Here is a 26,872-nt window from a genome sequence, read left to right on the forward strand (position 1 = left end):
CCCCTCAGAATGTTCTTTTCATGTCATTATTTCACAACCTTGGGTAAATTGTGTAGAAAAATGTATCAAATGATTATAGCACATTCTCTTTTCTGAACTTGTAAGCTAATGACTACAGACACAAATCATTCATTTTATCTTCTTTAAATGACCTAATATTCAGATTAACTCAGCAGGACAGGAGTATTTAGGAGCATGACATTTAATTTATCTTGAACACTTGTTATCTGAAGGTTTAACTAGAGCTGCTGAATTCTCTTCGAAATTCATTTATGAGGTTGTTGACAAGGCTTCATTGCTTACCACATGGCCTGCTATATAGAGTTGCGGGCATGGGATGTGGTTTCCCCCAAAGTGATTGATCCAAGAGAGAAGGTGAGTGATCAAAATGGAAGCCAGTGTCTTTTATAATCTAATCTTGGAGGTGTCAAGCCATCATTTCTGTCATAGTCTGTTAATCAGGCAGACCAGCTCTGGTCCTGTGGAGGAGGGATCATTGTGGAACACCTTGGAGGTCAGCTGCTACTTTCTCCCAATGGTTGCCAGCATCTGTCTGCCTCCCATGTCCGGAAAGATGAGACTAGGACAGTTGATACTGGCTTCTCTCATCTGTCTCCTCCACTGTGTCCCCATCTCCCAAATCCAGGGGACACTGAAGACTGATTTCTCCTGCAGGGATCAGTAGACTTCCTGTCCAGCTTCCTGCCTGCTGACCCTCTGAGTATGCTTCAGAGCTCTGGGCCAGCAGCCTTCAGAATAGAACCCCTAAGCATTGCCTCAGTCCTCCTCCTCTTACAGAGTGATTTGATTGGGCGTTTTTGCTTAATGTGCCCTTATTTTCCTAACCGAAATGTTTCTCCATCACAGGATACAGCTATGAGCAAGCTCTGGTTCAAACAAGATGATAAGTTTTTCTTGCCAAAGGCTTGTCTCAACTTTGAATTTTTCAGGTACGTAAGGTGAATCTAACTATTAAGCTTCTTATAAAAGTCAACAGTTACATTTCTGTATACTTGCCTGTCTTGAGCATCCACATCCAGAAGTAAAAGGGATTTGAGTTATTGGTCTACGCGAGGCCAGGCTGCTACTGTTAATGTGAAGAAATATTGTTAAGAAGTGAGGTTGTTCATTCTTCTTCCTTTCCATTGATGAACACACTTTTTGATGGAAATGTTTGATGTTAATTCTGATTAGGGCCTGCCTAGCCTGTAGGAATTTGGAATCTGGGGAGGTTGTAGATTTATGCAGAAGGTTCATTGAGAAAATAAGAAATAATTTGGGGTTTTTCATCATTTTAGCTTTCACTTCCTGGAGCTTGTCCAGAAGAAGTGGTCTGAAATGATCTGCATCCTTTCAGTCCTTCAGTTGTCTGGAGCTTTCTCTAATCTTCACTTGGATACTTCAAAATTATTTAGTAAAAATGAAGGAGATATTTAGTAAAGTTTATGAATAAAACTACTATTGCGGTGATTTTAAGATTTTTTTTTTATTTGAAAGGCAGAAAAGGAGAGCTCTTCCATCTACTGGTTTACTCTACAGATGGGCACAATGGCCAGGGCTGGGCCAGGCTGAAGTCGAGAACCTGGAACTCCATCTGGGTCTCCAGATGGGTGTTAGGGGCCTAAATGAACACTTGAGCCAGGCACACTTTCCCAGGCGCATTAGCAGGGAACTGGATCAGAAGCAGAGCTACTGGGGACTCGAACCCTTGCACTCTAATATGAGATGCTGTTGTTGCAAGCATTGGCTTAACCCACTATACAAAGCCAGCCCCTGCAATGATTCCTTAATGCATCTTCAATTCATCTCTGTCTCCTTTTATTTACTTGGGTGGTTAAGTGTATCACCCAGTTCAGATTTTACTTTGTGAGTTTATAATTTTATATTTTTAAAATTTGTGGTCTTATGTTTGGTGAAATAAACTTGTCATCATGTAATAATGTTCAATATGATGATCAGCTTTTCTGTTACTTTTTGTTCCATTACCATGACTTGAAATTAAAGCGGATATGTTTCAAATTTTTGGAAAAGGGGAGAAGAATCTCTAAATAGAAATTTAATATCCTATCACCAAATATGTCCAGTTTGTAGGGATGTAAATATTATATTTTGTGTCATTGGATTCACAGATTATTTCAGAACTGCACTGAGGTTTGTAATTTGTTACACCAAACATAGACTCTCAGGTTGTGACTCACTGTTGGCCAAGAGTGTTAGAAAGGCTACTTTTATATTTTTTGATAGTTGAGAGTGATATTTCTAATACTCTTGGCAGCTTGTCCCTCTTTTCCATTTGGGTTCTTTGATTATGAAGTTCTTCAGAATATCTTTTTAGAAAATATTTACTTATTTTACTTACTAGAGAGAGAGAGACAGCAATACTGACACAGAGAACCCCCATCTGCTAAATTCACTTCCCAAATGCCTGCAACAGCAGCCAGCTGGGGCAGAGGTGAGCTCTGGGAACTCAGTACAGTTCTCTTACATGATTGACAGAAGCCCAAGTGCTGGAGCCATCCTTGCTGCCTCGCAGGCCTGAGCAAGCAGGAAACTGGATGCAGGAGCAGAGCAATTCTTGATGTGAGATGTGGGCGTCTTAACTACAGAGCAAACACTCACCCCTCAGAATACATTCTGAGAGACCACTTGGTATTTACATGTTCTCTGAACTGCCCAGCACAGCACCTAGAATTGAAAATGGCTGCTTTCCTCAGATCCCATGTCCGTGGTCTGCTTTTCCCACAGGTAACCACTGCTCAGTTTCTTGTGGATTTTTATAAAAATTTTTATGTGTGTATATAGTTTTGTCTTTTTTAGAAATAGGATTATATTATATATACTTAGTTATAGGGGTTTTAAACTTTTTTTTTATTTGAAAGAATTCAGCAGAGAGAGCGAGAGCGAGAGAGAGAGAGAGGGAGGTCAATCTTCCAACAGCTGGTTCACTCCTCAACTGACCGCAATGGCCAGAGCTGCGCTGATCCGAAGCCAGGAGCCAGGAGCTTCTTCCGGGTCTCCCACGTGGGTGCAGGGGCCCAAGGACTTGGGCCATCTTCTACTACTTTCCCAGGCCATAGCAGAGAGCTGGATTGGAAGTAGTGCAGCTGGGACTTGCCAGCACTACAGGCAGGGGCTTTACCTGCTATGCCACAATGCTGCCCACCCCCGCACTCCCCCCCACCCCCCATTTTTAACCTCATTCTTTTATTTATTTTTTTAAAAGATTTTATTTATTTATTTGAGAGGTAGAGTGACAGACAGTGAGAGGGAGAGAGAGAGAAAGGTCTTCCATCCGCTGGTTCACTCCCCAAATGGCCACAACAGCTGGAGCTGGGCCAATCCAAAGCCAGGAGCCAGGAGCTTCTTCCAGGTCTCCCACGCGGGTACAGGGGTCCAAGGACTTGGGCCATCCTCTACTGCTTTTCCAGGTCATAGCAGAGAGCTGGATCAGAAGAGGAGCAGCTGGGACTAGAACTGGCACCATATGGGATGCCAGCGCTATAGGCGGAGGCTTTAGCCCATTATGCCACAGCTCCAGCAAAAAAAAAAAAAAAAAAAGAAAGAAAGAAAAAAATTTAAAAATTGACAGTGAGAGAGAGAGACAGAGAGAAAGGTCTTCCTTCCGTTGGTTCACTCCCCAAATGGCCTCTACAGCTGGGACTGTGCCGATCTGAAGCCAGGAGCCAGGTGCTTCCTCCTGGTCTCCCAGGCGGGTGTAGGGGCACTTGGGCCATCCTCCACTGTCCTCCTGGGCCACAGCAGAGAGCTGGACTGGAAAAGGAGGAACCAGGACTAGAACCCGATGCCTGTATGGGATACTGGCGCTGCAGGTGGAGGATTAACCGAGTGAGCCACGGCACCGGCCCTCAGCAAAAAAAATTTTTTTAGAGATTTATTTATTTTAACTAAAAGGTAGAGTTAACAGAGAGGCAGAGGCAGAGAGAGAGAAGTCTTACATCTGCCTGTTCACTCCTCAAATGGCCACAATGGCTGGAGCTGGGTTGATCCAAATCCAGGAGTCTGGAGCCTCTTCTAGGTCTCCCACACAGGTGCAGGGGCCCAAGGACTTGGGCCATTTTCATCTGCTTTTCCTGGTCATAGCAGAGAGCTGGATCAGAAGTGAAGCAGCTGGGACTTGAACTGGTGCCCATATGGGATGCCAGCACTGTAGGCAGCGCAGCTCTACCCACTATGCCACAGTGCCAGCCCCTTTTTTAAAATTCTTTATCTATTTGAGAGGTAGATAGACTAACAACTGACAGCCAGAGATCTTGCACTTGCTGGTTTACTCTGCAAGTGCCTGTACAACTGGAGCCAGGCCAGACCGAAGCCAGAAGCCTGGAACTCAGTCTGAGTATTCCACATATTTGGCAGAAACCCAACTACTTGAGCCGTCACCTGGTTGGTCTCAGAGTGCACATTAGCAAGAAGCCACTCTGAAGTGGAGCCAGGACTTGAACACAGGCACTCCCCCATGGGATGCTGGTATCCCAAGCAACTTCTTAACTGCTGTAGGAATTACCAGCCCCATTTAGTTAATTTTTAAAGTCCCGTGACTATTTTTAACTATCCAGTGTATGATTTTAAAAATAGTATATTTTTAAAATTAACAAATGAACTGGAATTTAGTCTTCAGTTGAATCGTGTTCTCTTTGAAAAATTAGCTTAGGGACTTCTCCAGTTAACTGGCACAGCTGCCTTGAATGCAACATTTTTGGACACTTCTTTGAATTGTATTGTGAGCTTGAGCCATATGACCTTGAGCCCCTGGGTTTGGTTTTTCAGGCACATACTAAGATATGCAGTTGTCCATGAAACTGAGCTGTCATAGTGTCTCTTGTTTTGATGATTTTTTGTTTTTTTGGCGGATCATGCCATAAGTTTCTGAGACCCTATTTGCCTAAAGGAGGAAATATTTCAGTATGTATAATACTTCAAAACCAAACACAAGCAAGCAAAAAAAAAAAAAAAAAACACAAGCAATACAGTATTCATTTAGACTTTCTAATTGGAGAATATTTGGATAACTGTAGAAGTTTTTCCTTGATTTTAATTCTGTAAGTGGCTAACCATTTTACCCCTATTCTTAGCTTATTATCAGCTTTGACAAAATTGTTGGTTTTACAATCAGTACATTAATTGTACTTCCTGTGCCGTGTATACAGTGGAACTTAATTAGCTGCTAAACAGGCGCTTGGCTCTGGTCCTTTGCACCAGCTGTTTCCTCAGCCTGGAGCGCACTCCCTGGCTACTTTCAGATCTGAGTCCAGATGGCGCAGTGTCAGAGCGGCTGGATTAAGCTTCACATGTAGACCAGCGCTCTCCCTTCCCTGATGCAGCTGCCCCTTCCTCCTCTGTTCCCCTCATTCAGCTTCACTTTTCTCTGTTGCACTATTACCACCTGATATATCAGATTGAAATGTATTACTTGTTTCCTCCAACTAGACTTAGAAGCTCTGTGAGGTCAGCAACTTTGCCTGATTAGCTCCTTCTTTATTCCTGGTGTCTGCAGAAGAGCCGGGCACCAGGGTGTGCATATAGTAGAAAGGCTGAATAAATGAATCCTGTACTTGCTTCCCTTGAAGGTAGGCATGTTATACAGTCAGATGCGTGGGTCCTTTGACTTGCCTTTTTTTTTTTTTTTTTTTTTGACAGGCAGAGTGGACAGTGAGAGAGAGAGAGACAGACAGAAAGGTCTTCCTTTGCCATTGGTTCACCCTCCAATGGCCGCCACGGCCGGCGCACTGCGCTGATCCGATGGCAGGAGCCAGGTGCTTCTCCTGGTCTCCCATGGGGTGCAGGGCCCAAGCACTTGGGCCATCCTCCACTGCACTCCCTGGCCACAGCAGAGAGCTGGCCTGGAAGAGGGCCAACCGGGACAGAATCCAGCGCCCCGACCTGGACTAGAACCCGGTGTGCCGGCGCCACAAGGCGGAGAATTAGCCTAGTGAGCCGCGGCGCCGGCTCTTGACTTGCATTTAATACAACTGTGCTGCTACCAACCCGGGTGACTCAAGAAAAATTATGTTTTTTATCTGGGAAGTGAAGATTAGGTGGTTTCTGTGATTCTATTTAGCCCTTAACACCCTATAATTATTTCTTCTCTTTTGCTACTTTCAAATAATTTCCTATTTTAATATTTTTTCTAGTGCTGGCTGCAGTTACATGATAAGTTTTATCAGTGACCTCACTAGCTTTATTGTTCTGGAGAAAACTCTAGAGATAAGCTAACACTTTCACAGGTTTCAGTTTTTGTCCTTTAGGTTTATATAATCATGGCAGTCAGATTTCTCAGTTTCATTCTCCTGTCCACCAAGGATGTGACTTGACTGGGGAAAGAGGATATGTAAATGCTGTTTCAGCCCTGTCAGCCATGCCTCCTAGTATAGCCATTTCCCACTCCTTGCCTGCCCTACCCTTCTTACTTGTCAGTTCTGTCACACCCTCTGGGGTAAGCAGTTCCATCTCCCTCTTCACTGCCACCAGCGTGCACACACACAGCATATTTCAAGATTCTTTTTTCAGACATCTTAAGGGTTTTTTTTTTTTTTTCCTCATGAGAAGAAGCAGACTCAAGGATTCAACCAGATCCTCAGAAAATTATATTAACCAATATTCTGTTTCTTGATCCATCTCAAAAGGCCATATCACATTGGGAAGTAATAAATCAGCTATTTTACTGTCAACATTTTCTTCCAGCCCATTTGCTTATGTGGACCCCTTGCACTGTAACATGGCCTATTTGTACCTTGAGCTCCTCAAAGACTCGCTCAACGAGTATGCATATGCAGCAGAACTAGCAGGCTTGAGCTATGACCTCCAAAATACCATCTATGGGATGTATGTAAGTACCCATGTCCTAGAGCCTTCCACTCATCAACATTTTTATATTGATTGGATGGAAGCATTTTTGATTGAGGGTATGAGTTTCATTTCTTTCTTTAAAATGTTTATGCTAATCATATTTTCTTACCATTTAATTTTTTAAGTTATCCCTCATTCTAAGTATTCAGTTACATACCATTCATATTATGCAAATTTTCCTTAATCTCCTTTTTTAAACATCTTTCACCAGATTGTCATATTTCTCTCCTCACACAAAATTGGACCCTGATTTAGGTTTAGATCTCACCCATTCTGTATCTGAAGTCTTGGTCTTTGGCAGAAGAGAAGAAAGATAGTTTGCTTTGTGAAGTTTAAGGTTGGCCTATACTGTTTCCCTAGAAACCCAGACCATGAGGCTGCATATCCATACTCTTCGGTCATGTTTCTTCATTATCATGCCACTGCTTGAGGTATCAAAGCATTTCTTTTGTTTTTCTTTTTGTTAGTCGCTACATTTATGCTGATCCTCTCCATTGCAACATGACATACCTGTTTATCAGGTTATTGAAGGATGATTTAAAAGAGTATACATATGCAGCACGCGTCTCAGGTTTGAGCTATGGCATTGCATCAGGAATGAATGCAATACTTGTAAGTAAAATGAAAATGAAAGAAAAGGCACCACACCATTTAAGCATTATGTTGAGCGTGGGAAAACCATTAACTCCTGCATTTTTAAACAAGAAAATCAATGTTTTTTTTTTGCTTTGTATCTTCTTAATAATTGAAGATTAAAAGTAGTATTAGTTCCACTAATGAATTATTTTGTAAAGTTTAGTGCATCTTGCGAACATGGATGTGTGCTACATTTACTTTGCATGTTTTTGTGCTTGAGATGTTTAACATATTGATCCTGAAAGCATGCTGTTCTCTCCATGTATTTGAGTATACATTACCATCTATAAGAGAAAGATAATTTTTGTGGTGCTTGAATTTTACTTCTATTTCTGCAGACAATAGTAGAAAGTTCCTGTGTTCAAAATCACTTGACATTGTAATATAGTGTATTTTGTAGCATGCATCATTGACTGTTTTATATGTGTTTTCAAGTAAGCATTGTTAAATACATCGTGAGAGATAACTATTCTTACAAGTGTTTCTCATACATTTCTAAGCTTGATTATATCTTGGTTTCAAATTAACATCCCTCTTGTGGCACACATTCATCTTCATTTTTCTTTAAAGCATATTGTATGTTTTAATATAAAGTAAAATGACATTTCTGAGTATCTTTTTTCTTTTTTTCTTACATGAAAGATTTTAGAGTTTTTAAATTGTATTTATTTTGTAGTTTCTTTTTTCCTTCACATAAATAAATGTTCTAATAGCTTTTGTTTAATGAATAAGAATGTATATAATCCAGCCAGTCACAGAGTCCACAAAATTTTAGAACTCCAAGGTCAAAATTAACTTCAAATACAATACTAATAATTGTTTTTGGGTTTTTTTTTCTTTTGCCTTTTAGTAGCATGTTACCACTAAAACACGTCATCTTCATTTGTGGTAAAATGAATTTCCTGTAGTTGTCAGTCAAGTTCCTGTGGTATATGATGTGCTTGCATGGTCAGTGACCTTCCATCTTGCTGGGGTTCTTGCCTATCACTCTTCACAGGATAGAGATTTTTTGGTGTTCTAGGTGCAGCAATAGGCATTCCTCATTCCCTGCTTTTCAAAGTGTTAGGCATTCAGAGAGCATTCAGGTAAATTGTCCTAAGGCAAAATCATAATGATGAATACAGTAAAGTATATACATCCTCTCTATACATTTGTTTTGCCCCTGGCTTTTTTTTTTTTTTTTTTTTTTTTTTTTTTTTTTTGCAGGCAGAGTGGACAGTGAGAGAGAGAGACAGAGAGAAAGGTCTTCCTTTTGCCGTTGGTTCACCCTCCAATGGCCGCCGCGGCTGGCGCGCTGTGGCCGGCGCACCGCGCTGATCCGATGGCAGGAGCCAGGAGCCAGGTGCTTTTCCTGGTCTCCCATGGGGTGCAGGGCCCAAGCACCTGGGCCATCCTCCACTGCACTCCCGGGCCACAGCAGAGAGCTGGCCTGGAAGAGGGGCAACCGGGACAGAATCCGGCGCCCCGACTGGGACTAGAACCCGGTGTGCCGGCGCCGCTAGGCGGAGGATTAGCCTAGTGAGCCGCGGCGCCGGCCCGCCCCTGGCTTTTGAAACATCAGTACTGATCACATAAACAAGTAGTTAGAATTGTGGACGCTTACTGGGCAACACTGAATGAGAAACTGGCAGAATGCCATGTAATAGAGAATCCGGGCTGCCTGATTTCTCCAAAGATGATTTTTTACATATTTAAACATAAATGATTTGGGCGCATGTTCAATAGTTTGCTAGATAACATTCCCCTGTGATTTTTACCTCCTTACAATCTTTATAAAAACTTTAATCCTACTGTTCATTAGAGATTCCTTCTGGAGGTAAAATTTGAACATGCTCCATAATTAAATCTGATAGAATGAGAACATGAATTTTGATGATGCAGAGTGTGCCGCCATAGTTCAGAGTCAGGTGAGTTTACCTACTGTTGACTTTGTTGCTTTTGGCCATTACTTAAGGTAAAAAAGGTTAGTGTTGATTTCTTCCTGAGTGTTGAACTGTATTTTATGAGAAGTTAACTTTAGTTTATTGGTTTATTTTTGTTTTAATATACCTGACTTTGGTGTTTTCTAAGTATTTAAAAAGAACATTTACACTGTTAACTTGGAAGTTGTTTCATTTTGTTTTTAATACCCTGAATTCTTTCTTTAGCTCTCAGTGAAAGGTTACAATGACAAGCAACCAATTTTGCTAAAGAAGATTACTGAGAAAATGGCTACCTTTGAAATTGACGAAAAAAGATTTGAAATTATCAAAGAGGCAGTAAGTTTTCTGACTTGTTTTACAATTTTTTATCCATAAAATAATGTCATATTATGAGAAAAATGTGGAAAAGGGAGGAGGAACATAAAAACCATTCATAATTCTGTCGCTTTCCTCTCATCTGATCTTTGCTAGATCCTCTACCCTATACCCAGTGTCGCTCCCCCTCTTCGTGGAGGAACGACACAGGACCCTGCGCTGTTCTTTCGTCTGCTCGGCCCTCCCCGGGTTTGCTGCTGGTTCTTCCCGGGTTGGCTACTATCCCTTCCACCTCCGTGGAAGGGCAGTTCCCCCTGGCCGCATTCCCCACTTCCGCAGGGGAGCGGCACACCGCCGGCCGGTTCTCTCGGGGGCTGCGCGAGTGTTCCTTCAGCTAGATGTTCCCCATAGATGTTCCTCGTGCATGCCGTCTCTCTCCTCCTTTATAGTCCTCCTCCGCCAATCCCAACTCGGCTGAGTACGCTGCTCTCCAATCAGGAGCAAGTCCTACAGTTAATTGGTTGAACTGGAGGCAGCTGTGCGGAAGCTGTTTACTTCTCTCCCAGCGCCATATTGTGGGAGAGCAGATGCATAGAATAAGTCTTAATTCCAGTAACAGTCTAGTCCGGATCGCTCCCCACAGATCCCCCTTTCTTTTTATTTTTGGCGTTGATACGCGCCTGTCTTCGGTGTCCCGCGGCACACACTCTGCTCTACTTGCTAGAGTTGCCACAGGTTCTTACAAGTCCTATCAATCAGGCAAACCGAATCCGGGTCCTCTCTTCGCCATGTTGTGAGGAGGTTTTTAGGCGCTGATGCGTGCCTGTCTTCGGTGACCTGCGGCTCATACTCTGGTCGAGCCACCTGCTGGTGCTTACCGCCTTAATCAGGCAGACCGAATCCAAGCTCTCTCATTGCCATGTTGTGGGGTGACTTATTGGTGTTGATAACGTGCCTGTCTTCGGTGACCTGCAGCTCATACTCTGGTCGAGCTGCCTGCTGGTGCTTACCACCTTACTAATCAGTCAGACCGAATCCAAGCCTTCTCATTGCGGTTTTGTGGGGAGACTATTGATGTTAATAACATGCCCGTCTTCGGTGACCTGCGGCACATAAGCTGCTAGCCGCCCGCAGGTGCTCATCGCCTCACTAATCAGGCAGACCGAATCCAAGCCTTCTCATTGCAGTATTGTGGGGAGGCCTTTCTATTTCTCTATTTCTCTATCTCCGGGCATTCCTATTTCTCCCATTTTACTTCTATCTTCCAGCATTCCTATTTCTCTCATTTTACTTCTATCTTCCAGCATTCCTATTTCTCTCATTTTACTTCTAAACTTCTGTTTCTCTTATCCCTGCGGCTTCCCGGCGCCCGCCCCGAGGCTACTTCTCGGTGGCTTTCCGGCTCTGAGCCGCTTCAGCCCGCGCCTCTCTCATCTGCGCGGCTTCACACTAGCCCAGCGTTCCCTATCTACTTGAGCCCCGCACGCTCTGTCTGCGCGCGGCAGCCTCCGCGAGTCACACAGCGTAGCTTACGTCTCCGCCATTAGCATTCAATCCAAGTTCCCCGGGCTAGCCTGGCGAATTCAACCCAGCTCACGTCTCCGCCCCACGATTTGGCTTCCCGTCCTTTGCTCCCCGGGCTAATCAGACGGATCCCAATCTGGCTTACGTTTCCGCTTCTGGTTTCAACTTTTCGCCCCCTATTCCCGGGCTAACTTGAGAATCCCAAAGTGGCTTTCGTCTCCGCCTTGGCCTGCCCCCCGCGGCTTCAATTTCCCTAACATTTTTCTCTACCCGGTATGTTTCCCCAAGCTTTCCTCCAACAATACTCCTCCCTCATTTCTCCTGGCCTCTCCCCACAGTCCGCATCTGAGTCTGTTTGTTCTAGCTTTCACTTTCGCTTTCAACCTTAGAGATCTCTCCCAGTTTCCCCCTGTAGTCCGTATCCGAGTCTATGCCTAGGCTTTCAATAGCTTCTTCCGGCACCTTTTTCGTCCGGCTTTTCCCTAGGCTGTTTGCTAGTCTCTCTCTCCGATATTTTCCACTTCTTCCCGTTTCTTCCCTCCTAAGTTTCCTATCCGTCCTAGGTTTCCTATCCGAGTCACGGCACCATTATGTCGCTCCCCCTCTTCGTGGAGGAACGACACAGGACCCTGCGCTGTTCTTTCGTCTGCTCGGCCCTCCCCGGGTTTGCTGCTGGTTCTTCCCGGGTTGGCTACTATCCCTTCCACCTCCGTGGAAGGGCAGTTCCCCCTGGCCGCATTCCCCACTTCCGCAGGGGAGCGGCACACCGCCGGCCGGTTCTCTCGGGGGCTGCGCGAGTGTTCCTTCAGCTAGATGTTCCCCATAGATGTTCCTCGTGCATGCCGTCTCTCTCCTCCTTTATAGTCCTCCTCCGCCAATCCCAACTCGGCTGAGTACGCTGCTCTCCAATCAGGAGCAAGTCCTACAGTTAATTGGTTGAACTGGAGGCAGCTGTGCGGAAGCTGTTTACTTCTCTCCCAGCGCCATATTGTGGGAGAGCAGATGCATAGAATAAGTCTTAATTCCAGTAACAGTCTAGTCCGGATCGCTCCCCACACCCAGAAAGAAAACGTAGCACACTCTGATGGACACTTGGCCCTTTCCCTGTGGGCCCCAAGAACTAGAGCAGTTGCACCTCTGACTTTCCAAAGGAAGTATTTAGGGGCTGTCAGGCACTCCCTAAAGGTTTCATCCCCGTCTTCCTTTGAAAAAAACACATTTCAGCAGACTGAATTTGCTCTCCCACAAGAACCTCATCACATTATGGCACAGTACTTAGGTTTGATGTCTTTCCACTTCAGTTCATCCTACATTTGGCCCAGCAATGGAAGTATGGGACTGATAGCTACTTTCAAAGCTAAGCTGAGGCCTTCATTTTACACTATAAAAAGCTACAATCCATTTTCAAATGGTGATCCAATATATGTGTACCCATGCTGCTGCTTTTCAGAGACTTGAGATGGTCTTATGTGTAGAATTGCAGGATGTCAAAAGATGGAGACCCTGAAAACTGGAGACAGTTTGCTGTGGGATGGGGGATGTCCCGTAGTGAAAACACTTGGAGTTCACGTCATCTGCTGGAGGTAGAGAAGGAGCCTGGCTGTGGGCATCTGGTCTAGCTGTTAAGACACTAGTTAAGATGCCCATGTCCTATATTGGAGTGCCTGGATTCAATTCCTGGTTGCGGCTTCTGATCCCAGCTTCCAGCAAGTGTAGACACTGGGTTCGCAAATGACAGCTCAAGGAGTTGGGTCCCTGCCACCCACCTGGGAAACCTGTATTGTGTTCCTGATTCTCAACTTTGGCTCATCCCCATCCCAGCCCTTGCAGGCATTTGGGGAATGAACCAACAGATGGAAGCTTGCTGTCTGTGTCTGTCTCTCTGTGCCTCTCAAATAAATAAATGAACAACAACAAAAAAAAAGCAACCTGGGTAAAGAAAAAGGATACCTCATAGGGGATTAAGCCCCATTCTTGGTTATATAACTTTAGAAGAATTTACACGTACTTTACACAAAATGAAGTTTGGTTACAGCTGATCTGTTGAAATGATTTTTAAAAGATTGACAAAATTAACAAACCTGTGTGTCTCCTTTCACTAGTACATGCGATCTCTCAACAATTTCCGGGCTGAGCAGCCTCACCAGCATGCCATGTACTACCTCCGCTTGTTGATGACTGAAGTGGCTTGGACTAAAGATGAGTTAAAAGAAGCCCTGGATGGTGAGACTCATTTCTGTTTAAAGCCTAATGCCTTCATCAAGGGTTGGTACTTTTGAGTAATGTGTAATCCTATTAAAGCCAGATGTATTTATTTTTCATAAAAACAGTAATGGCTTTGGAAGTGGCTTTTGTATTCAGGTAGTTTAACCACATTTGCTCTTTTCATCCTGGACACACACCAGTTCATAGATTTCTACAAATGACCAAGTGTTCTGACTCTCCCCCTTCCCTTGTTAATACTGAAATTTTCAGAAAAGGAAAATTGGGCTGAACTTAAAAGTCTTATCACACGGAAGTTCTTGGGCGTTTTCTCCTGCTGTAGCCTCTTTAGCTCTGTTCAGTTCAGTTAAATTTTTGGAAGATGTTTAGAGTCATCCTTGGGTATTTTAATTTGTTTTTTGGTTTTTTAAACCTCAAGTCTAGTTTTCAGGAGTTTTGCTTGAAAGTTCTAAATTCCTTGAACAGTGGAAATGACTTCCTTCATCTTTTCTATTTAGTATCTAGTACAAGTGTATGTCTCATACACAGCCATTGAACACAATGAAACTAAATGTAGACTGAAATCACCCTTTGTTATTATGTTTTTATTTCCCAAGAAGTAAAATGCAATTTTTAAGAAAAGAATTTCATTAAACTTTCAATAATCTTTTATGATGTCATTACTTATTATGTAACACTATGCTGTTAATGTTTTCAGTGACAAATCAAAACCAAAGTATTCAACATCATTATTTTATTGCCTCAGGCATTGGCTAGAACGCTAGACTTTAAATTCATTAACTAGAAGACGTGTTTTTTTCTTAACATTTCATATGTTTTCTTTGCAAAATAATTATGAATCGTGCAGTTACTAGCAAGAATTTTTACCTTTTTAAAAAAAGCTCAGAATTGATTATGTTTTCGAGAAACTGAATCCTGCTTTCGGTATGATCAAAAAGCAGAGGTTTAGGGTTTTTTCCTCTTAGAATCTAGGTCAGATGGCAGATGGATTTTTTTTTTATTTTATTTAATGAACATAAATTTCCAAAGTACAGCTTATGGATTACAATAGCTTCCCCCCCTCCAATAACTTCCCTCCCACCCACAACACTCCCCTCTCCCACTCCCTCTCCCCTTCCCTTCACATCAAGATTAATTTTCAATTATTTTTATATACAGAAGATCAATTTAGCATATATATATATATATATTTTTTTTTTTTTGACAGGCAGAGTGGATAGTGAGAGAGAGAGACAGAGAGAAAGGTCTTCCTTTGCCGTTGGTTCACCCTCCAATGGCCGCCGCGGCCGGCGCGCTGCGGCCGGCGCACCGCGCTGATCCGATGGCAGGAGCCAGGAGCCAGGTGCTTTTCCTGGTCTTCCATGGGGTGCAGGGCCCAAGCACCTGGGCCATCCTCCACTGCACTCCCTGGCCACAGCAGAGGGCTGGCCTGGAAGAGGGGCAACCGGGACAGAATCCGGCGCCCCGACCGGGACTAGAACCCGGTGTGCCGGCGCCGCTAGGCAGAGGATTAGCCTAGTGAGCCGCGGCGCCGGCTCAATTTAGCATATATTAAGTAAAGATTTCAACAGTTTGCACCCACACAGAAACACAAAGTGTAAAATACTATTTGAGTATTAGTTATAGCATTAATTAAACACCTAAGAGTAATTGTGTATTAATTACAGAGTTCAACCAATAGTTTTAAGTAGAACATAAAAAATACTAAAAGGGTAAAGTATTAAGTTCTTTTTTTTTTCTTTTTCTTTTTTTTGTTATATAGTTTTTTTTTTAATAAATGTGAATTTACAAAGTGCAACTTTTGTATTGTTGTGGCTTCCCCCCCTCAACCTCCCTCCCTCCCGTGGCCTTCCCCTCTCCCACTCCCTCTCCCAGGCAGATAGATTTTAAGCAGAGTAAGCTCTGACATCTCACAGGCATATACAGTCTTCCTAAAATTTCTTTTATAAAGGTAAAGTCAGTGCTTTTTTGTTGAAATTCTTTACTCTATTAATAGTAATTCTGGGCCGGCACTGTAGCTCACTTGGCTAATCCTCCGCCTGTGGTCCCGGCACCCCGGGTTCTAGTCCCGGTTGCCCCTCTTCCAGTCCAGCTCTCTGCTGTGGCCTGGGAGGGCCGTGGAGGATGGCCCAAATGCTTGGGCCCCTGCACCCCCATGAGAGATCGGGAGGAAGCATCCGGCTCCTGGCTTCAGGTCAGCGCAGCGCCGGCCGTAGCGGTCATTAGGGGAGTGAACCAACGGAAGGAAGACCTTTCTCTCTGTCTCTCTCACTGTCTATAACTCTCTCTTTGTCTTTCTCTCTCACTGTCTAACTCTGCCTGGCAAAAAATTTAAAAAAATAGTAATTCTGTTGTGATAAATATACTTCTATAATAATTCAGAATGCCAACATAGCTTAATTTGGGGACAACTCAATATGAGAAGCTAGCTCCCCAGTAACTCTTAAGTCACTCAGCTGTTTAGGAACCACAATAGCAGGAACCTCAGAGTCCAGTGTAGTCAAACAGCATTTACTTTGCCCCTAAAGATTTAAAGACATTCAGATTGGGGTGGGAATTTGGCCTACTGGTTTAGATGCCAGTTAAGATGCCTATGTCCCATATTGGAGTACTTGAGTTCAATGGCTCCAACTCCTGACTACAGCTTCCTGCTAATGTAGACCCTGTGTGAGGCAGCAGTGAGGGCTCATAGAAATGAGGTCTTGAAACCCACATGGGAGACTTAGAGTTCCTGGCTGTGAGCCCAGGCCACTGTGGGCATTTGGGGAGTGAACCAGTTTATAGGAGCTAGTATGCTCGCTCCCTTTCCCTCTCAAATAAATAAATGTTTTTAAAACAATAATTTAAAATGATCAATTAAATGGTGTTTCTTGGCTTAAGGAGTACCAGTCTAGTGACAAAGCGTAAATGAGAACAGATCATTTCAACAGAGACAAAGGAGGATAAGTGTTGTGATAGAAATCTGCAAAGAAGTATGGAGGGGTTTAGTGACAGGGGCTTCTAAGGCCATGTAGTGTAGTGGAACGAGTGCCACTTGGGTCAGACCAAGGATCACATCCCAGCTCTGCAGTTTACTAGCTTGATGACTTCTGATAAAAAAAAAAATTATCTTAATTTCAGTTTTTTTCACTTCTAAAATGGGGATGATAGTATATTCTTATAGTTTAAAAGATAACATCTGTAAAATGTCTGATCCACAGTAAGTATGTGTTAATTTCCTTCTCATGTCTCCCATTAAATTTCAGTCACTAATTTTAGCCACCATTGATGGATTTTGTCTGTAGCAGTTATTACTCAGGTGTTCTGTTAAAGAAGGGACAACTCTTCCTTTTAAAAGAATTAACTCAATACATGTAAAAGGAATGAGGAAAACAGAAAAGTTACCATTAGTACACCATAATAATTTTTATAGGCCATAGCCACAAATGAATGCCAAAATTATTAAAATCTAAGGGAAATATGAAGGGAAAACAGAGTGTTTGTATAGTCTCAAGCTATGTCCCCCCAAATAAATATTTACTAATTTTAATGGAAAAATAAGTACTGATGGTTAGGAAGGCTATAGGAGTTACTCAGTTATAACCAAAAGAATAAAATATACCTTTATAGTGAGGACATCTGGCAGGCACCACCTTAACCAAGTGATCAGAGTTAACATCACCAGTAGTACAACCCATTAAATCCATGTATGCTGATATGATGTGCTTGAGTAACGCATGTTACCTGTGAAGTCTCTCCCTACTAATGGATAAGCACAGTTTCATCATGAGAAAATACTGGATAAACCCACTTGTAGGAAATTCTTCTAAATGACTAAATGTTACTCTTCAAAAGTTTCAAGGCCAATGAAAGATGAGAACGACCGAGAAACGGTTGCCAATTATAGAAGACTGAAGGACACATGACAGCTAAATGTCATTGTAGATTAGATCCTTGAACAGAAAATGACATCAGTGAGAAAACTGAAATCAGACAGTCTGTACTTTGGTTAATAGTATTGTACCAGTGTTAATTTCTTTGCTTTGACCTTTGTGTTATTGTTAGGAAAGAATAGCATCTGAGCATTAGAGAAAACTGGCAGAAGGGTGTACAGGGATTTCCTGTAGTATTTTTGCAGTTCTCCTATAAGTCTCAAGTTGTCTCAGTCAAAGCTGTTCTCATACACAGAGCTCACTGCTTCTTACGTCTTTACAGATGTCACCCTTCCTCGCCTTAAGGCCTTCATCCCTCAGCTCCTGTCGCGGCTGCACATTGAAGCCCTCCTCCATGGAAACATAACAAAGCAGGTGATTGAGGTTTTAGCAGTCTTTCATGGATCAACTCAAGAGGTTTTTTCCTTTAGTCTGTCTCAAGAGTGTTAACCAGCAGAGTGTGATAAATAATAGGCACATTAGAGTTCACACATCTGTCTCTGTGGACAAAGGTATGAGAGAGAACGGGAAGTGCCCTGTGAGGGTCGTTAACTGAGGGCCTGCCTTCATGTCTGCCTCCTCTGCTGTTGCCTGCCTTGTGCACTCATGGAAGGAAATGGCAATAATTGTCCCTACTTTGTGCAGGAGCCTGGATTCAAATCTTGGCTCTGCCACATAACAGATACATAGTTTCCTGAAAAATGTCTTCACTCTGCTGTTTCTTTCTGTAAAATTATAATAGCACCTATATCAGGGATTATAAGGATTAAATTGTACCTGCCAAGTGCTTAGCACATGCAAAGCACTACAGATTTCCATAGCATTCTGTCTCAGGAGCACTCAAACAACATGCCCAAGTTCGGGAGCTAGCAAGTGCCAGACAGGATTCTTATGGAAGTTTGTATCATTGGCAGTAAATCCTGTGCTTACCTCCAGTGCTTTGCTGGGACCCCAGGTATCTGAGTGGGTCATTCTCCACCACCACTACCTCTCTGGCTCTGGCAGTGCCTTCTCTCCAGTATCGATATTGACGTTGATGATTGTGTGTGATCCCTGTTTCTCTGCACTGCTGCCATTTTGGCATTTCAGTTTTTATCTATTTTAATAGGATTGTATGTTCTTCAGATTTACAAACCATTTTAATGATCAACTAATGGATTTTTGCAAGCAAGTTGTCATATTGTAATGGACTGTTCTGTATACCGTTTTTACTTTCACACATAAGATATGTTTGGTTTTTCGTAATGTGCTGTGAATGCCTTTTTCCCCAGGCTGCATTAAGTATTATGCAAATGGTTGAAGACACCCTTATTGAATATGCTCATACAAAACCTCTCCTTCCGAGTCAGCTGGTTCGGTATAGAGAAGTTCAGCTCCCTGACAGTAAGTTGAAATATTGTGACTTTGGGAATGGACTGCTTTGACATAACAATGTGGGTGATTACAGCATGAATTCAGTTGGATGATAATGCATTGTTTTATGGCAAAGGATCCACTGGAGTCGTCCTTTACTTATACAAATATGATTAGAGACAGATAATTCTGCCAGAAAATTCTCGTAGGAGAGCCAAAGAGGTGAAACTAGAGGTAGGCAGTAATTTTGAAGAGAATTATACTAGAATTGACTGGTACTTGAGTGTAGGGGAGTTAGAAAGTAAAATTAGCACAAAACTAAGAAATATGGACTGTGAAGCATTAAATAAAATCCGTTTATAAAATATGGAAATTTAGAGTGGTAGTATTTCATTGGAAGCTCATAGGAATCCTTGACCAAAATAGTTTTAGGACAGCCACAGGTACTGAGAACATAGATTCATTACATGTTTTTGGAGGATTAACAAAGAATTGGTTTAACTTAATGTATTTATTGGGGCTTAAAATCTTGGGTTACTTCTACATTAACAGCAGTTTCTCTTGGTATACAAACTGCATTGTGGAGCAGTGGGTGTTTAAGCTACTTAGCCCTTTTGCTGCCTGTGATGCTAACATTCCATATAGGTGCTGGTTTGAGTCATGGCTGCTGCACTTCCAATCCAGCTTCCTGCTAGTGTGCCTGGAAAAGCAGTGGAAGATGGCCCAAGTGACTGAGTCCCTGCCACTCACATGGGAGACCTGGATGGAGTTCCCAGCTCCTGACTTTGGCCTAGCCCAGCCCTGGCCACTGAAATCATTTGGGGAGTGATCTAGCAGATAGAAAATGAATCTCCCCCACCCCAACCCTGCCTTTAAAATAAATAAATCTTTTTTAGAAAAACTCTTTAAACATTGTTTTCAGCATTATTAAAAACTGCATAATGGGGCCGGTGCCGCGGCTCAATAGGCTAATCCTCCACCTTGCGGCGCCAGCACAGCGGATTCTAGTCCCGGTCGGGGCACCAGATTCTGTCCCGGTTGCCCCTCTTCCAGGCCAGCTCTTTGCTGTGGCCAGGGAGTGCAGTGGAGGACGGCCCCAGTGCTTGGGCCCTGCGTCCCATGGGAGACCAGGAGAAGCACCTGGCTCCTGCCTTTGGATCAGCGTGGTGCGCCGGCCGCAGCGCGCTGGCCACGGTGGCCATTGGAGGGTGAACCAATGGCAAAGGAAGATCTTTCTCTCTGTCTCTCTCACTGTCCACTCTGCCTTCTCACTGTCCACTCTGCCTGTAAAAAAAAAAAAAAAAAAAAAAAAAAAAAAAAAAAACCTGCATAATGGGAAGTTGTTAGACCAAGAACAAGACTATTGATTTTTTTTTTTTTTTTTTTTTTGGCTATACTTGATTGTTGGCTGTTCTTCATGCATGTGTCATCTTTGCTACTTCCCCCAGCTATTTCATTCTGAATGCTGTTCCCTCTCCTCTTTCATCCTCATCATGGCCCAGCTACTCCTGCTAGGCCTATCGAACAAACCACCAACTCCACTAAACTTTTCCAAAACTCCCAGCTAGGAAATTGTTGCTTCTGCATCTAAACTCCCAGCAGTTTTTCTGGAGTCTATTTAAGCTACTTTGCACTTCTCCTCTTGCATTAGGATTAAAGTACATCTCTGTCTGCTTATTAGACCGTGCAGCCACTTGAGGGTGTTGTTACCTCAGGATGCCCTTGCTGACTGCTTAGAGATACCTTGAGCACAAGGCTGTTGTGCACAGCCAGTCAGCACAGACCCGGTAATGGTTTATTTCAAACTTTATGGCCGGCGCCGTGGCTCACTAGGCTAATCCTCCACCTTGCGGCGCCGGCACACCGGGTTCTAGTCCCGGTCGGGGCGCCGGATTCTGTCCCGGTTGCCCCTCTTCCAGGCCAGCTCTCTGCTGTGGCCAGGGAGTGCAGTGGAGGATGGTCCAGGTGCTTGGGCCCTGCACCCCATGGAAGACCAGGAAAAGCACCTGGCTCCTGGCTCCTGCCGTCGGATCAGCGCGGTGCGCCGGCCGCAGCGCGCCGGCCGCGGCGGCCATTGGAGGGTGAACCAACGGCAAAGGAAGACCTTTCTCTCTGTCTCTCTCTCTCACTGTCCACTCTGCCTGTCAAAAAAAAAAAAAAAAAAAAAAAAAAACAAAAAAAACAAACTTTTTTTTTTAGATTGATTGATTTATTTCAAAGGCAGAGTTACAGAGAGAAGGAGAGACAGAGAGAGATTTTCCATCCGCTGGTTCACTTCCCAATGGCCGCATCTGCTGGGAATTGGACCCATCCAAAGCCAGGAGCAAGGAGCTTCCTCAGCGTCTCCAACGTGGGTGTTGAGGCCCAAATACTTTGGGCCATCCTCCACTGCTTTCCCAGGCACATTAGCAGGGAGCTGGATTGGAACTGGAGCAGCTGGGGCTCAAACCAGCATCCACATGGGATGCTGGCCCTGCAGGCCATGGCTTTACCTGCTACGCCACAGTGCTAGCCCCTCCTTCATATTTTTGATTCAGTTACTACAAGCAGAGCAGAGGAAAAATAGAAATCTGCTGTTCAAGAGTCATAGGATTTGTCCTCGGACAAAATACTGCCACTCTAGAAACAAAATCTCAAAGTGAAATTTCTCTCTCATGCCTCATTTCATCTCACTTCCCTCTTTGTCTTTTCTCTCCTGGGACCCTGTCTCTTTTGCCTCTGAAGTGCTCTCCCCAACTGCTGCAGGCCCCAAAACAGCCCAGTGTACTTCCCATTTTCAAAATGTCAGGTGTCAGTAAGCCATTCTGATCAGATGTGAATGCCTTAAATAACCCTTCACCTAAGCCTCCAGGGAAAGGCAGTTAGGCATTGCAAAAGAGAAGACTTCGTGGGGCTACGTGTGAAAAGGCTGGAAGTAAGTGGAGACGGGCGGTGCTTACAGTGCATATTTCCTCGCTCTTTGAGTGAGCGAGAACTTCATGCTGCCCATTTACAAGCAGAGAGTTTGACTCCCAGTCAGCCTTGGACCTGGTTAGAAAGGTGAAGGAGAGGAAGTGCAGCTCTAAGCTTCACTACCCCCTTTCACTGTTGATGTTTAAATGATCCTTTCTGAGAATGAGCAGGTGTAGTGTTGACTTTATTAAACCTGAGTAAGTTTTTGAGCCTGTTACTCTTTCTGGACCTTGCCAGGAGGATGGTTTGTTTACCAGCAGAGGAATGAAGTTCACAACAACTGTGGCATCGAGATATACTACCAGACCGACATGCAGAGCACCTCGGAGAATATGTTTCTGGAGCTCTTCTGTCAGATTATCTCTGAGCCTTGCTTCAACACCCTGCGCACCAAGGAGCAGCTGGGTGAGAAGGAGGGGTGAACAACCAGTGTCCTCCGGAAGCGTTTTCCATGTGTGGGAATCATCAGGCACTGCGTACCAGGCGTGTTCTGTTCAGAGAGACTCAGGAAAACCTTGTTTATAAGAACTCCACTTCTGAAAGTTAAGCAATCAGTGTCTTACAGATATTCAGCAGTTCTTAGTGAGCTGGTGCTGGATTTATGTTGTAGTACATGTCAATGAAGAGGACATTTCAGGTAGGGAGGAAAGGATGCTAAGGGGAGACTTAGGGGTAGCATGATAGGAAGCCAGGGGCACTAGGATTCACCAGACTTTGAGTTCCCTGAGAGCAAGTATTACCTCTTATTCATTTTGTGTCCCAACCCTGGGAGGTGTGGAAGGTACTCAGTAAGTATTTGCAGTATTTTAGGCACTGTTCAGTCTTGGAAATGCTGGCAGATTTGCGGTCAGTGAGGAAAGAAGTACAAAGAAGCCTCCATAATGATAGGGAAGAACCAATGAGAAAAGATTTGTGTGAGTCTCTCCAAGGTTTTTTTTGTTTGTTTGTTTTTGTTTTTGTTTTTTTTTTAATAGCTACTATACAAGATGCTAAACATTAAAAATCAGTCAAATCAGGTTGGCATATCTGTAAAGGGATTATTGTAGTACAGTATGGTGAATGTTACTGTAAGTGTGCTCAAATACAGAGGCTATAGCTGAAGACAGTGACAGGACAGAAGTAGGACGCAGAGGCACCATAGCTGTCAGTGGGAGTAGATCCATGCAGAACAGTGAAGGGAAGAGCTTGGATTAGAAGAGGTATTGAAAGGGGAAATGCATGGTCTCACAAGATTACAGTGGAAATGGCTTTTTATTAGTCTAGTCTCTTGAGAGTTTGGTCTGACTCGAGTTGGTCCAAGCACGGATTTTCTAACGTGCTCTGTGACAGAGCCAGCTTCATGGAAGGAACTTAGATGTTAATGGGACAGTGGTGAAGGCATGAGAATGACTCCAGTCTTTTCTAGGAACGGGAATAAGTTCAGCCTAGATTGAAGGGGATGAACTAGGAGAGTGAGGAGATACGATACGTGGATTTTGAGTTTGAATGATGAGTGGGTTTTTGTAGGATTTGGGCCTTAGAAGAAAAAGTCATCTGTAACTTTCTGACTTCCTCAGGGAACCCTCTTATTTGGTTCCTAGGAACTAGGACTATCTGAATTGTTCAGATTTCTTCAGAAGTGGATCACCTAAACCCTAGAGTAGATTTTCTTGAGTCTCATAAAATCATTTGAAAACTTCAGAGTGACCCAAGTCTTAAATGGCAGAGTCCTGACTGGCTGGTGTTTGCATTTCAGGATATATCGTCTTCAGTGGCCCGCGTCGAGCCAATGGCATCCAGGGCTTGAGATTCATCATCCAGTCAGAAAAGCCACCTCACTACCTGGAAAGCAGAGTTGAAGCTTTTTTAATTACCATGGAAAAGTCCATAGAGGATATGACAGAAGAGGCCTTTCAGAAACATATTCAAGCATTAGCAATTCGTCGACTAGACAAACCAAAGAAACTGTCTGCAGAGTGTGCTAAATACTGGGGAGAAATCATCTCCCAGCAATACAATTTTGATAGAGGTAAAGTAAAATTCAGGCCCCAGCATGGAAATGAAACATTTGAGAGGGTGGAAACCATTCTTCAAAGTGACTTTGATTTTGAAGGTGATAGTCAAGTATGGATGGATGTGGGAAGGAGCTGACACTTCTTAAGAGCTGTTACTTAACATAATAGCAAGCTCCTCTTAGAAATGTTTTCTTTTTTCTTTCCCAAAAGGAGCTACATCTGCCTTTATCATATTAATATATTAATGTGTGAACAGGTATAATTTCACTTTTTTCTATGCCTGAGACCCTACACAGATACATTAAAAAGACAAATTCTGCAGATTGAACTTCTTGGGGTCAGTGTTACCCTAAGAGGGACGGGAGTTCAGACACTTGCCTTTAGGGGTCTCCAGAGATTGTCATGCTTTCAGTCTTGGAAGAACTGTACTTCCTAAAGTCTCCAGTCTATCAGCCGTCTTTCTTCTCGAGCAGAGATTAACAGAGGAGTGTGCTAAACCACTCTATAAATCAGGGGACTTGGGGGTTATGTTCCCATTCTGGTGCCAGCAACTAAAAATCTTGGCCAAGTCACCTTTTTTTGGGCCTCGATTTCCTTACCTTTAATTTTTCTAGTAGTTGGATTCACTATTAATGATAATATTATCTACAATTTATTGAGCACTTACCATTTGCCTAGCATCAAGTTATCACACAGGGGGTGTACAAAAAAGTTCACAGAAAATTCACATTATCTTTTAATTTAATTTTTCTAGTAACATTTTGAAAAACTCTTTTTTTTTTTTTTAATTTTTTATTTTTGACAGGCAGAGTGGACAGTGAGAGAGAGAGACAGAGAGAGAAAGGTCTTCCATTGCCGTTGGTTCACCCTCCAATGGCCGCCGCTGCAGCCGGCGCACCGCGCTGATCCGATGGCAGGAGCCAGGATCCAGGTGCTTTTTCCTGGTCTCCCATGGGGTGCAGGGCCCAAGCACCTGGGCCATCCTCCACTGCACTCCCTGGCCATAGCAGAGAGCTGGCCTGGAAGAGGGGCAACCGGGACAGAATCCGGCGCCCCGACCGGGACTAGAACCCGGTGTGCCGGCGCCGCAAGGTGGAGGATTAGCCTATTGAGCCACGGCGCCGGCTTGAAAAACTCTTTATCATTTTTTAAAAAGATTTTTTTAATGTATTTGAAAGGCAGAGTTATAGAGAGAAGAGGAAAGACAGAGATCTGGTTTATTCCCCAAATGGCTGCAGGCCAGGCCTACGCCAGGAGCCCAGAGCTTCTTCTGGGTCACCCACATGGGTGCCGGGGCCCAAGCGTTTGGGCTGTCTCCCAGGCACAATTAGTAGGGAGCTGAATCAGAAGTGGGGCAGACAGGTCTTGAATCAGTGCCCATATGGGATGCCGGCACTGCAGACAGAGGTTAACCAGCTACACCACAATGCCAGCCCCGTATATCGTTTTCTTAATTCTTACCATAGCTCCATAAATTAGTGATTGTCCCCATTTCCAGATGAGGAAGCTAAGGCTCAGAAAAGTCGAAGTGACTAGCCCAAGATCCATCAGCCTGTGATAGAGAGTCAGGTGATGAATCAAGGCTGGCCTGGATCCTAAGCCAAGACTTTATCCATGGCATTGCATCACTTATTTTTACTTGAAATCTATTCCCTTTCTACCAGTAGGAACAAATGATAGCCTTAGTACATTGAGTACTTTAGTCTTTGAGTAAAGTATAGTATCATTTAGTGTAGTATTATGAACTATTTAAATATGGAAATACTAGGGGCAGGCATTTGGCCTAGCAGCTAAGGTGCCACTTAAATATCTGCACTCCATATTAGAATGCCTGGGTTAAAGTCCTGGACCTATTCCCAGTTCCAGCTTCCTGCTGATGTGTACCCTGGGAAGCAGCAGGTGATAGCTCAAGTAGTTGTTGGATCCCTGCCACCAAGACCTGGATTGAGTTCCCAGCACCTGGCTTTTACCTGGCTCATCTGTAGGCATTTGTGGAATGATCCAGTTGATGGGAGCTTTCTCTCTGTCTCTCCCTTCCTCTCCCTCTGTCTCTCTACTTCTCAAATAAATTAAAGTAAGTATGAATATTTTTGAGAGAAATATTAGTAAGTCATTGTTTGATTTCTTTTTAAGATAACATAGAAGTTGCATATTTAAAGACACTTACCAAGGACGATATCATCAAATTTTACAAGGTAAGTTGAATTCATATGTTTAGATTTTGACTGATAAGGAACTAGTTTATGTGCTATGTTATATATTACTGCTTTAAACCCACTCACACTGGATTTGTGAAGGAGTTTTGGGGATTGAAGTGTTTTTGACAGAAACCCCTATTACTGTTAGAAAACAATGCAGACAATTCATATTGAACCCCAGACTGTTTTCTTCTCCCTCTCCACCAAGGACTGTGAAGACCCTCCCTGGCTTCCAAATCCACCTCTTCAGGCTCTCCTTTTGTTTCTTCTCTCTGTTCTTATCCCACCCTTCCAAGAATATTACTGAGCTTGTTTAGTGGGGAAGAACAAAGAAAGCAAAAGAGCTCAAGAATCAGATTATTTTCTAAGATCTGACAACTATAAATGGTCTTCACCCATTTAGGTGCCCCTGAGGCTTCTTCTTCTTCTTCTTCTTCTTTTTTTTTTTTTTAAACAAGTGTGGTTATTCATTCACCTTGAGCTGTGTTCAGAGGTCTTGTGAGTTTTGAGTGTTTGTGCTCACTGAGACAGTTTATCAAGATCGGGTGGACATTTGCTTAGTGGTTAGGACTCCACATTCCACTGCCTGGGTTCAGTTCTCAACTCCAGCTTCCTGCTAATGCATAAGCTGGGATGCAGTGGTGATGTTCAAGTAATGGGTTCCTGCCTCCCACATAAGAGACTTGGATTGAATTCCTGACTCCTGGCTTCAGGCCTGCCCAGCCTAGTCCAGCACCAACCACGGCAGGCAACTAGAGATGGGAACTTTGTCTATCTCTCTGCCTCTCAAATTCTTAGAAAAAGAAATTAAGGAGAAGCACTACCATTAAATTCTTTTTGGCACAGGGTTGTGGGTGTTTGGCATAGCAGTTAAGACGCTGCGTAGGACCCTGCATCCAGCAGTGCCTGCGTTGAAGTCCTTTTTCAGCTCCTGATCCCAGCTTCCTGCTAAAGTGCGTCCTGGGAGGCACCAAGTAGGG

The 26,872-nt window shown here is 43.6% G+C and overlaps 1 protein-coding gene across 2 annotated transcripts in view; it reads left to right on the forward strand.

Annotated features, from left to right (window-relative positions):
• Window positions 1-26,872, forward strand: part of IDE (insulin degrading enzyme) — a gene marked incomplete in the record, with an annotated part of 108,753 nt that overhangs the window by 76,117 nt on the left and 5,764 nt on the right. The window contains 9 exon segments of one of the 2 annotated variants that reach the window (XM_070057618.1): window positions 868-950; window positions 6,700-6,844; window positions 9,648-9,758; window positions 13,364-13,484; window positions 17,679-17,770; window positions 18,667-18,778; window positions 21,938-22,105; window positions 23,436-23,708; window positions 25,828-25,889. In XM_070057618.1, coding sequence (XP_069913719.1) covers window positions 868-950; window positions 6,700-6,844; window positions 9,648-9,758; window positions 13,364-13,484; window positions 17,679-17,770; window positions 18,667-18,778; window positions 21,938-22,105; window positions 23,436-23,708; window positions 25,828-25,889 — 1,167 coding nt within the window. 2 annotated transcript variants of the gene reach the window in all.

This window comes from Oryctolagus cuniculus, chromosome 15, assembly GCF_964237555.1.
Source record: "Oryctolagus cuniculus chromosome 15, mOryCun1.1, whole genome shotgun sequence".
Classification (NCBI taxonomy): domain Eukaryota; kingdom Metazoa; phylum Chordata; class Mammalia; order Lagomorpha; family Leporidae; genus Oryctolagus; species Oryctolagus cuniculus.